Here is a 13,019-nt window from a genome sequence, read left to right on the forward strand (position 1 = left end):
AGAGCAGAAATACCTGCTCCTCCAGTAAATTCTGCCTCTGTGAGTCACAAGGACACTGCCAGAAGAAGGGAGAGTAGCAACTAAGAACAAGAATCATCCCAGCTTCCCGCACCCCAAACATCACTGCTGCCTGCAGCGTTAGCAGAGGAGGGCTTCGATGATTCCACTCAGAACACAATGCCTTAACCCACAAGCCTGGGATGTTTCGGGAAGAACGACAAAGGACTGAGAACAAACAGACCGAAAGACTGAGAGAATATATCGCCCTTCCTATCAGCTCGGCAATCGCTCTGCATGTTTGCACGGAGCTATGCTGAGCTTTCTGGTTGGCAACTGCAGTCCACTGTTGGTTTTGTGATCTGAAAGTGCTACTTCTCCTTCGGGTTTTGGTTTTCGTCTTTCACTTCACTTTGCTCTGAAACCGCCTTAATCGATCATATGAAATTACTGATCCAGATATGATTTAAGAATTTAAAATGCCATGCCCATATTACCACCTCACCAACTTGTGGAGTTAATAACATTCATGCTAAATAAATCATGATTATCTCTTGAATTTTATAATAAATTAGTAGGACGAAGGTTAACAAAATTGTGTGTGTGTGTGTGTGTGTGTATAAAATTAACGGGCACTGAAATTGAAGTGATTGTAGAACTTCTACTAATGAAACATGTAATATTCATTTATCCATTTGTGTCAAATATCTTGTTTCTGCCTCGAGATTCACTCTCCACACCTCTCTACTCTGCTCCCTGCACCAGGAGGCTGACTTTCATGAGCGCCACCAGTAGGCTCCACCACCCTGTGGCTTTCAGTGAGGATGGGGGCCGATGGGACACATGACCGAAAAGTATAGTCTGGGGATTTAGTCCTGGGTCTCCCTCCCTGCTCTTTAGGGGTTGGCCGCATGGCATCTCTCACAAAGTCTACAGTTCCCGTCAGAATACCTTCCCCCCAAACTTCTCCTCTGGGTTTTCCGGTAACTGTGCTCAGAAGTAGTGCAGGAAGGCTCCCTGCTGTTCCAGTTGCTGCCTTCACCCCTGTTCTGTCAGAAAGCTCCACCCACAACTTGATACACATTACAACATTAGGTAAACTCTCCTAGACGATTCAGTTTTATCATGCTGGAACTTTTTGTCTGGGACCCTGATACACCCCCGGGGATAAAAAAGGATGAGCAGGACATGATGCTCACAACATGTAATCTCTGGCATGTGACATGTGCAGTTGCACAGGCTCCCTGCTCAGTAGCACCTCCTGCTTGAGCTTATCCTCTGCTTCCCCTATGTTGGAATTCTTGATCGTTTTGGAACGTGAGGCCCCACATTTTTATTTTGTGGGGGGCTCCACAAACTGTTCAGCCACTCCTAGAGATGCAGTGAAGACATGGATACCAATGCAACTCCAGTAACAGTAAGAGCTATTTACTGAGGCCTCACTATTTTCTACATGCTATTCTTAACACTATATGCATATTACCTCATCTAATCCTCTCCACACTCAATGAGGAAGGTGGTATTATTATTGGCACATTTTTAGATAAGGAACCAGGGGCACGGAGAGAATTTAAATAGCTTGTCCAAGGTCACACTGCTACAAAGTATAGAATATGGGATTCTAATCCAGGCATCCCGGCTTCTTCTAGGCTACTCTGCCCCTGTGATGGAAACACAGAAAGGAACATCATCAGGTTTAATCTGCAACTAAACCTTAAAGGCATGTGTCCAGTAATATGCTATGAACTTGAGACTCTAGCAGTTAACTGTGTCTGCTATATAGAAAGGCTAACCACAAAGTTACCACAGGGACAGAAATCCTATGCCTAACAAATAAAATTGAATTTCTCATATCATACAGGACAAGAATAGCTGAAGGCACTTGTAAATGTTAATAAATCTTCTATGTTGACAAGTCTCTTAGTTCTGAATAAAACTGAAATGAGATCTATATCTGTTTATCTTGACTTTCTCAAACATTTTCTTTATTCCTAACAACTCCAGGATAGCCAGTAAACAACAAAAACAATAAAAGTTGTTAGTTACTTCCAGAAAGAAGTTAAATAAACACAATAGCTGAAAGATAATTTAATTAGATTCCTTTATTTCTACAACACAGAGTTGTTTCTTCTAACACAAGCACAATGCTCTACTGCTTATTAAAAAAAATGAAAGGCCACATCCTTTTGAAGACAGCAATCTTCACTGTCTTCGAAATTATAAGATAGCACACATCCCAGTTTAATTTCTATGCCAATCACATTATTTAAAATCACACAAGGTGTTGATTTTTAAGTTTTGTGTAATGTTTATGTAACTCACTGCCTTCCTCTTTCTGGTTATGGAGTGCTTTTATTTTCCTTTCTCTCCCAAACCTCTAAAGATCCTTCTTGCTAATCATAAATGTTTCTTCCTTCATTCGAAGAATTGCACACTTTAATAGATTTTGTTTCTACTTTCTTGGGTGGTGATTTTACCCCGTTGTTTAGACAAAACTCAGGCAAATCCGAAGTTACTACTTGATTACGTGCATTCTCAGATTCCCATAAGCTTCTCCGAGAAAGGCAGGTAAATACCCCAATTATTATTTTTATCTCTCTGTCATCACTTTAAGATCCGCAGCTGGATCTCACACATCCCAATCTGACATCAGAATCACAACAGACTCCCTTTCCCCCCAAATAAATGAGCCAGTTGTCAGGGCTGACTAGTGCATTTTAAAGAATATCTCAGCCAAGGGTATTATTTTAAGAGATGAGCAAATGGGGAAACCCCACAGCCCAGCCAATAAAATATGAACTGAAGGTGCAAAGAACCACTCATAAATATGACTTTGAACAAGGGATTCATTGTTTGGCTCCAGCCCTTTCAGTGGCTTCTCTGATCTCAGCCCCTCTCTGTGCGTCAGGGAAGCCCCTTCCTTTAACCTGTGGTTTTTTCAAGCTGAGCCACTACATTATTTATGACTGTAAATGTGAGTAGCCTGTCTGTACGCTCCTTGTACACACAGACGCACACACACACACAGCCCCCTCCCTTTTCCCCACTTCGGTATTTTAGTGTGGAAAGGGTTTCCCCCTGGAGCCGATGTGGTTGGGGATTTTGAATTAGCTGCTGTGTCAGTATGAGGTAAACTGAGGATTTCCCAACACATCCTCCACCTGCACAACCCAAAGACCAGCCTCTAATGACATATTTCATTCATTTTCTTTCTTTCAAGGGCTTGTTAAAAAATTATTGTATTTCTTTCTCTGTCTCAGCCTCATTGTTTCTGATCTTGATCTTTTTATCCTCCCTCATTCTCTTTCTCAATTAGAAAAAGAAGGGAATAGTCTCTTCACAGACAGGACATAAGTGTTAAATAAAAATAATGTAAGCTAAGGAGTTTTATAGATTAACAGAGAATTACATTTTCTATCAGTGTTATTTTTGTTCATTTTTTTACCTTCCCTTAAATGTCCCCCTTTTAAATTTTAATTATGTTATACAGTAGGGAAGGCAAAAACAATTAAATTCTGTCAATGGGATCCTCCGGGAAAGGTGAGGAGGCAAAGAAGAATGGGAAAGGGGAGAAACAATTACAGGGCAGAGCCACAGCCAGAGAAGTCCTGGGGCCCTGGGGAGCTTTTCTCCTGATGGGCTGAGGCTGCTGGGATTGGCACATCCTAACCTTTTCCTTCTCAACTCCAGAGAAAGAGGAGATTGTACCTAAATGATCAAGCTGTAACTAATTGATTTTCAGCTAATCTAAGCCTCCAGCTATGAAAAAACAAGGACCAAAGGCAGATCCCAGGAAGGGGTGGGAGCATAAGGAGAAGGGTGCCAAGAAAGCCTGGAGGTAGAGAGACCAGAGAACTAAAGAGGAAAGGGGAAAGGCCAAATAATGTGGGGAGAGGGGGAGAGGAGAGGGGAGGCAATATTGAAAAATGGAAGAATAAAAAAGGGGAGCTGGAAGTGGTGGGTGGGACCATTCAAGCCCTTTAGGTTCATGTTATCATACCTTCTCATTTCCAGCTGTTACTTCTTATTCAACTTTTAAAATGGGCTATTTGTGAAGGACCATTAAGATGAGCAAAAACCTTTTAATTAAACCAAATGATTACACCTATCTCTGCAGCCAGGCCCATCACTTGACAATGATGTGGCTTTAAAGAACAAGAATCCCTTGGGTCACATTTATGCATACCAAGGGTTTTTGAAGAAGAGAGTAGAGATTTCCACCCTTAGCAACTTCTTTTCTCCTCAAAAGTTAAAGGTGTTCAAGAATTATTGTTTTACCCATTTATGCCTGGTTATTCCAGGCATAACCCATGATGTGTACTGCAATGGTTCTAGATGGTCTTTCTTCCCTTCTCATCACCCCCCCCCCAAAAGATCTTGCACGTGTTTATGGGTATGTTTATGTTACACAAGTGTTAATAACCCTGCTGGAGAGACTACATAGATAGGCATCCTTAGGTAGATCTGGGCATAAATTCCTCTCCACTGGGCACTTGAGGCAGCCAAAAGCAACAATAAATATCAATGATGTCTTTCAAACTTGTCAACTGAGAACATAAGCATTCTTTTCTTCCAGGACCAGGACTGTTTAATGATTTGGGGAAGTAAGGAGAGAAGGGTTTAATTTAAATTTCCAAAAGTTTTTTTCCTGCATCATATCAACATGCTAAATATTAATAAAATATGGAAAAAATTCAAGTGTCACATTTATGTGCTTTCCTGCTTTTGCATTAATAAATGTTCTTGAAATATACCTAAAGTTTTTGACTCCAATCCAACTGATGAGAAACCATTAAAAAAATTTTTCTTTATCAGAGAAATACATGTAGAAAGGGAATGATATAAAAGTAAATTTCACTTGCTTATTGTTTTTTGTAATTTCTAATAAAATATCAACAATGTGATATCATTTTAATTGTACTCTTGCCAAGTAGCCAAATAAAATGGCATTCTAACTTTAAGGATCTTAGAAATACACTATGTGTTTATCTTAATGCAAACAGAAGATATACTTAAAAATTTCAAGCAAGTTAAGCTTCCCTTCTATTTGCATAGATATCTGATATATAAACTAATCCTAAACATTTTTGAAAAAGAGATGGTTAAAAGAGGAAAGAATTATCAGAAAGATATTTTGTTTTTAACAAAATAACATGGTATTGACCAAGAAAAGACGCCTGTGATAGTCACCAATTTCAGGGACAAAGCAGAAGAGGACTCAACCTATAAAAGCCGGACAGTAGGAGACTGACAAAAGTTGGCCCAAAACTAATGAATACAACAGAATGGGAAGTTTCTCTTCACACAGCAATTAAATATTTATCTCTTCAAAGTGAACAAAGCACTAAAACAAAGTAAGGGTCAAAATTCTGTGCTTGTGTTCTATTTTCTTGTTTACATTGGCCTTAAGACAATTTTTTCACATTTTATTTTTTTTTCTTTTAGGAAGTTTTCATCTATTTTTCACTATGAACAAAAAAATTAATCTTATCTGAAATTTTAAAAAATGGTTCTTTGGTTAAATATTATTCATAGTTTAAATTCATTTACTTGTTCTTGAGCAAAACTAAGGTTAGAAAGAAGGTCTTCCTGAATGACAAGATAATTGTAGAAAATCAATTATTTGACTTGAAAATGACACATACAAGCATTAATAAAAAGGATTACTCCTACATCCTTGGAACGCAATTCACCTTATTATCAGAACTGTCAACAGATTCTTTTCACATATTTAAACATCCAGGGGACTACCTCAATACAAATCCCTTGCTTATTGCTAATATGATCATTAGCCCTTGGTCCCCGCTATACACATATCTCTTAAGATACATACATACATACATAAATACATAAATAATCAAAATCCCTGAGTCCTACAAGAACATAAAAAGGTGGCAGATATTATTTGCTAATGAATGTTACATTAAGAACCACTGAAATTCTTAATACAGTTAATCATGATATTACACTTTTACCTTTTCTAAGTATGCTTTGACCTATTTTAGAATGGAAGAATTATAGAAGTTAAAGCTTTTTACTAAGTAGTGATCGGATATAAGCTCTGGATATATTAGAAGGCATGGGCTAAGGATAAAATAAAATTGTGGTTCAATTTTCCTCAGAGACCACCAGGAAATACTCAGTATCAATTTGTCAGTAGTTTCACACGAGACATTTAGTTTGGAATTATTAAATGTAAAAACCAGTATGGTTTATTATTGAAGATAAATCACTACTCAGCAATTCAAGCATGATAAAAATAAATATTTTCTGAAGCTTATACCTGATATTATTCCTTCAGAGTAAAATGAATAATTATGTGTCATGGTATAGTTAGTAAGCTGCTTTGTTGTTATAATCCAAATGATACAACCAAAATTTCACTGATTTAAAAAATATAAGTATTCTTTAATGATAAGTATCTTTCATGATAAAATGGTCCAAGAAGTCACTGAATAAAACTGTTTATTGTTGTTTTTGGCTTTCTTATTCTGTTCATTGTATAAAAAGTGATGGCACACTGATTCCGAAATCATGCTTAATTCTTTTCTAAAACAAATACATTTTTGTGTGTGTTCAAAATATTTGACAGTGATAAAATATATTTTAGAACAGATTCATGACTGAGCTATTTTTTAAAGTACATAACACATTCCTCGCTGTAAGATTTTAGGTGATCTGAACTAATTTTTTCAGTGAATTTATTTAATAAATATGTAAATCATGCTGATATTGAAATGTTTCTATTAAAATATTAAAACTCCTTTAAATAATTGAATAATGTTTTAGAAATTGCAACAAAGTGAAATATACCATGAGCCACAGTGCATACCACTTGTAACTATGAAAAAGCAATCAAACTAATTTAGAATTAACCCATATTTAATGGCTTGAAAGTTCCTAACGAAACCTGTTAATTATATGTAGAAGAAAAGGCCCCCAGGACACCTGATTAGGGCAACCAATGATGACCTACTAAAACTTCATAATGAGAGCTTTGTCTCTAGTAACATGAAACATGATTTATTAAGCACCTTATCCTTCATGCTAGGATTGCTAAGAGCAAACGAGCAGAGCATATTAAGCAACATGTATTATAAAAGCATTCATGTATTTAAAATTGTTGCTGTCTGACGTTTCAAAGACTATTTTCTTTGAGATATTATATGAGGAAGTTTTTAATTAAGTATAATAAAACGTCAATTTTATGTCAAAGCTGATTGCAGTTTTCAAAGTTTAGAAAGTTGTTACATTAAAATCGTTCTAATCCCTTCAAGTTGATTCAATGTCTTCATAAAATTATATCTTTAAAAATAAATATATTTTATGTTTTTTTAAATGTCTGAATTTAGCAAATTTTCATCTTCAGACTCTACTAAAACATGTTTTTTTAAATACAGCCCTTTTAAAATCACTTTGAATTGTTAACTCTTTAAACTTTATGAGAGATGAAATATTGGACACTAATTTACCATTTGATATGGTCAATATTTAAAAACTACCATGAAAAGTATCAGCACTGGGAAAAATATAATTTAAAAAAGGATCCTCTAATAATGTTGTTAATTCATTTTTTATCTTAAAGGAAAAGGACAATTTTGCATGTTTTATATTTCTCTTGTTTCTGGAAATAATCAAATGGGAAGGATATCATTTCATCATTAAGAAGTTAAGAAATGTTAGTTTGAAGCTTCTTTTCCAAAATATCTTTCATAGCATTTCAGAATCTCTCCCTGAAAATCTTTGATAGTAATCTTTTACAGTAGTATTTGATCTTAGTTAATTGCACATTAATATTTTCACAGTAGTTGTCTCCCCCAAATGAGAGCTTTTAGGGGACGTACATATATATACTTATATGTTTGTTAAATTGTTAACAAAATAAAACGTTTCAGAACATCACTCTTACTTTCCAATCTGTAAATGCTTGTTTACTTTTTATTTGTACTAATACCTTTGTGCTCATAAATTTTCCTTTTTTGTAGACTACTGCCTGTTTGTTCACACATTAAAGCAAGGTTGAAATTTTAACAAGAGCTAGAAAGACCCAAATCTACCCAACTGTAAGTGTTTGATTTTGGTTTTTCATATTTAAAAAATCATATGTATAATATATACACATACATACATGTGTGGGTGTATGTCTGTGTATGACTTTGTTGCCTAAAGCAAAATGTTACATTGCATCAGTGAAAGAAAGGAAACAGAAGATGGAGAAGAGAGTTATAGAAAATGACTTTATATAAACATGACCACCTACCAGGCAGCTACTTTACTATTAGAAAAACTTCCACTTTGTAATAGCAGAATTTAACAAATAAAAGAACAACATACCTAAATTGACAAAGCTCATGACCATGTCAGCATCATTCAGAAAGTTGGTATCATGTAGGCTGGCTAGAGGAGGGCTCTGGGTGGTCAGAGGAGTCGTTCGAGATAACTGGACACGACGAGGGTACCCATTGGGAGAGGCTGGATATCCTTTTCTTGCCCCCCTGGCCTCTCCTGCCAGGGATGCCCTCACTGAGTATTCCGACTCTTCAGGATTTTCTTCATTGGCCATAGCATTATATAGGTCCAGCATAAATAGAGGTGCAGAGGAAGCTTGTTTTCCAGGTGAAAATGGTCTGGGTCTATGAGGCAAACCCAAGATGGAGAGAATTTCCCTCTGTATTTCCCGTCTTTCGTGGTTCCGTAGTCTTCTATAAATAAAACTGGAGTGGACATGATTGTCCCCCAAGCCTCCTTTTGCATAACCCACTAGAACCCAGCAGCTCCAGAGGAAACCCACAATACTCCTAAGTAGAAATACAGTCAGATGCATTTTTGTCCAAAAGCAAGAGTTGATATTTTTAGTCCTTCTTGTTCTCTTAAAAAAAAATGTAAAAGTTCCTAGGAGGTACGCTTTCCCAGTAGCTGAAAAAACAAATTTACCTATTCTTCATGACAGTGACATTTCTGAACATAACATCCTCACGGATTTTTCTGTCCTATTTTAACTATTTTGGAATATGTCAAGAATAGTTATCTCTGAGAAAGCTGAAACTTGGATTTCCAATTATCCACAGGTGTTAAGAGTTTTTGCTGCATTGATGTAGCAGAAGACAGCTAATATTATTTGATCAGATGACCTATGCATTCCTATATGAATCTATGATAATCAGGCCTTTGGTATTTGGATTAACGCAAGTTGATCTTCCGATAAACTGTAGTTCCCAAAGTTATCTTCACTTGCTCTTGAGTTCTTCTCAACCCTTGAGCTCTTTCCAAGACAAATCCTGATGTCTGAATCACAGATCTATGCTGATCAGCACCTTGGTGTTGGAATATAGATTTGTCCGGCAGCTTGGTGATAACTTTAACATCTTTTGTGTCGTCTTAGTGTAAAATAAGCCTCAAGGTTGTACTAGTCAAGTAAATGTATTTCCCTGAATTTACTTGAAAACCTTCCTGTAAGTCCATTCAATCCCTTTCTCCTTCTAACTGTTAACTCCACCTCCAGCAGGCACAAATATACCAGCCCTCTTCAAGGGAGATCTAAAGAGTAATGTAAGCACAACCCTGCTAGGAAAGAAGAGGCTTCTCATTGTAATTTGAAACTGGTAAAGCAAAAAGAGCTTAACCCTTTTGCTGCCAGAAAAGCCTTCATTTTCACAATTTTATAGCCACGCATCTAACATAGCACAGTGATACATGGGGCATTTAAGTTCTGGGGGGGGGGGGGCAGAGGGAAAGCCTGTTTCCAGGCAGCAGACTGAAATTTTTGCCACCAATTTTATGTAGTACTCTCTTAGATCTCTCTTTTCATAGTACACATTTAATACTTCTATAGTAAGTCTCAGGTTGCGGCTAAATTAACATACATCTCAGTTATATATTTGAGGTTATTTCTAGCCTTTATGAGTAATTGCAATTTACTTCTTAAAAAATAAAAGGAAGAGTTGTATTTTGAGGTTAATTTGTTGTTTCTTAATGACAGCCAGATCTTTTTGGAATAAAATACAGTACAGAATTAATCACCAATAAATATATTCTAGATCTCAAAGCAGTAGTTATAGTAATTGGGTAATGGTGGGGAGATAGCCCAGCTCTAATAATCTTTAAATACAAAAATTTTAAACAGAAAAATATATTTCTATTTCTCTTAAGGCAGTTACAGCTGAAATACAAATACCCTAGAATACAGTGTCATGATTCTTTTAAGTCATTTCAGTTGCAATGTAAACACTCTTACAAATTAGATTTTTCCCATAAGTTATACTCAGCACTTTGTTTTGTTTTAAGCCATGCAAATAAACACAAGTCAGATATTCTTTATGACTACATGCAGACTGAAATTTGCGTTTTCAAAATTTGATGGGCATAATGGGGAAAGTGCACACCTTTATAAAATACCATACTTAATCCAAGGAAATGAGCAAAGTACGTGTTTATCCTTAATGTTTAATGCCTTTAAAATTTGGAAGTCTACAATGTTTTTGTGCAGCCATAATTTTCCTTACAAGCTCTCACTTAACCTTAAGGCTCACAGTACTTTCATTGTCTGGGATATTATTCTGATACCAGTGTAGATTTATCGAACAAATTCTAGAACTATTATGAAACTTTAATGTTTTTCTTTTACTCTACCTAGAGACGCCTGGTTTCTTGTTTAATTTCTTTTTAAATATTTCCTCAGAGGGTCTAAATGATAGTCATATTTTTCACAAGTCTTCTGCTTATTGGTGAAGGCAAGATACTGAAAGGACTTGCAGAATTTTATTGTATGCCTCATTTTTCTTATACAAACTCATGCCCTAAAACTTGATAATACTGTTTAATATTTGCCCTACTGAAAATTCTCTATTGGTAGCCGTGTGGGGTGCACAGTAGCTGGGCCAACACTGACTGCATGAAACACCTCTGTAAAAGAGACATTATATGAATAGCAATCATACAGGTTATAAGTAAGTGAAGGAATACCATTTCAATAAGAAATGGTTTAAACCACTCAAATTCTTGAAATTGTTAATTTCGTATCCAAACCAAAGTAAGAATCTTTTGGTCATTGCTGTGGATTCAAATCAAGCACTTTGAGACAGAAAAAAAAAAAAAAGGAACAGAACAAAACAAAAATATCTTTTTCTCTACATTTACAAATCTAATCACAGCTAAAGTTTACTATAGTCGTTGTCTACATTTTAAAATAATTTATCAAGTTCTGGATATGCTGCACGTCTCTAGAGTACAGCATAAAGTTACAAGTAAAAATTGGCCACACTAGAGGAAGAGCAATTTTTATTATCTTCCACACGTGCTTCTTTCTTCCTTAAGATACAAATGAAAAATAATATGAGTTTAGGTGTCACTAATCTCAAAAACTCATTTTCCCAAAGCATGATTTATAATATCAATCAGTATAATTGTAATTTAACTGCTTAACTAGGCATATAGCTCACCTCTCCGCATTGGAAATCAGTCGCCAATATTTCTGGTCAGAATTTTTAGTAACTACGCTCCCCCACCTTCCTTTCCAACTCAGACCAGATTTGGCAAACATTCATTTTTCAAAAGGATCAACATGTGCAATGAGAAGGAAAAAATAAAGAAGAAAAAAAACTTGCCAGGAATAAAGTTGAAATGCTAACCACCAAATGAAAAGTCAGATTCATTTTCAATTAAATGCATTTTACTACGTCATTTGGATTCCCAGGTAAATTTGTATTTATCTATAAGAGAACAATTTGAAAGATAAAGTATCTGCAACTGCTGCAAAGTATAAACATTCCAAATTTCAGAGCATGTATTTAAGAGTTGTATAAGTCATTGAACATATTGAATAAATATATGCTGAGAAAGAAGTTGGGACTGGAGAAAGACCCAAGGCATCAACAAGAATTATCCTAAAGATAATTACATTTCAAGAAGAGGGGGCTTCATAAAAACCTGTCTCTCATAATATAATATTTGCCTGGGGTGTATACTAGTGGAAGGGACCTCTAGTTGAATATAGATACGACTGAATCCAGAAGTATTTCTTCACTGTCATTCTTTCTGTTCATTTTCTCTTTCCTTCATGAAAATTTGATGCATTTAGTCTGTGAATATGTAAACCAACTACATCTAATAGACAGACTTTCAAAAGAAATTCACTCAAAAGAAAGTTAAAATATTTGTAAATTTGTTTTGTCTGGAAGGGTCTTTCTATTTCACTTGTTTCTGTTGTTGTTTTCTCCTGAAACAAAAATTCCTAAGTTAAAGATACAACTGCAGTGAAAGCTACCTACTATACATGGTATCTGCATTCTTAAATTATCTCTCGTTTGGAAAATAATTCAGAATAATTTTACTGTGATCCTAAAATTCTTAAGCAGAAGCTCCCAACTGGAGGGAGTAAGGGGAAAGGGTGGGAAGGAGATCACTGAGATTGGGAAGGCTGGCAGCAATGGGAGAATTCGGGGAAAATATCCCCTTCTAGAATCTTCTCGGCGAATACATGCACAAGTACCAAACAGAGCAGCATCTGTAATATTAAATTGCCTTCAACTCACTCTTTTTGAGCCAAAAACATAGCAACATATAAAAGAGAGAATATGGTGTACTTAGCAATGGTCCAAAGGAAGGCTGAGTGGTCTTGTCCCACCACCATCTGCCTTAGATTGGCTGCAGTCACCTGAAAGGGGTACAAACACAGGCAGCCTACACTTTTTGGTCTATCTAATATTTGTTAAGGAAAACTTGGAAAGTAAGAATAAAATATGGTTACCAAAATTTTAATGTCTATTATTATTTTTAATGAATGGTGACATTAGAGAATATTTTTAAGTGAAGATAGAATTTTTCAATTTGCTTTGTATTATTACATATTTCTAAGATTGTTCTATATCATTTCACGTGAGTAGACTTTCTAATAGTTACTTAAGGGAGAATAAGCCAACATTTAATCATTACAAATCAAACACTATTAATAAAATACCTGTGGAGTTTATCTGACAAATAGACTGACTTGAGAATGATTGGTCAAATCATGAATTGACATCGTA

The 13,019-nt window shown here is 35.7% G+C and overlaps 1 protein-coding gene across 1 annotated transcript in view; it reads right to left on the reverse strand.

Moving 5' to 3' along the window:
* The window catches only part of BMP5 (bone morphogenetic protein 5), a 111,502-nt gene extending 102,592 nt beyond the window's left edge, over window positions 1-8,910 (reverse strand). Inside the window, exon 1 of the mRNA XM_029944555.1 lies at window positions 8,332-8,910. Within this exon, the coding sequence (XP_029800415.1) occupies window positions 8,332-8,821 (490 nt within the window). The 5' untranslated portion in view covers window positions 8,822-8,910. The remainder of the gene's footprint in view (window positions 1-8,331) is intronic.
* Window positions 8,911-13,019: the final 4,109 nt, after the last annotated feature.

Source organism: Suricata suricatta, chromosome 7 (genome assembly GCF_006229205.1).
Source record: "Suricata suricatta isolate VVHF042 chromosome 7, meerkat_22Aug2017_6uvM2_HiC, whole genome shotgun sequence".
NCBI classification, from domain to species: Eukaryota; Metazoa; Chordata; class Mammalia; order Carnivora; family Herpestidae; genus Suricata; species Suricata suricatta.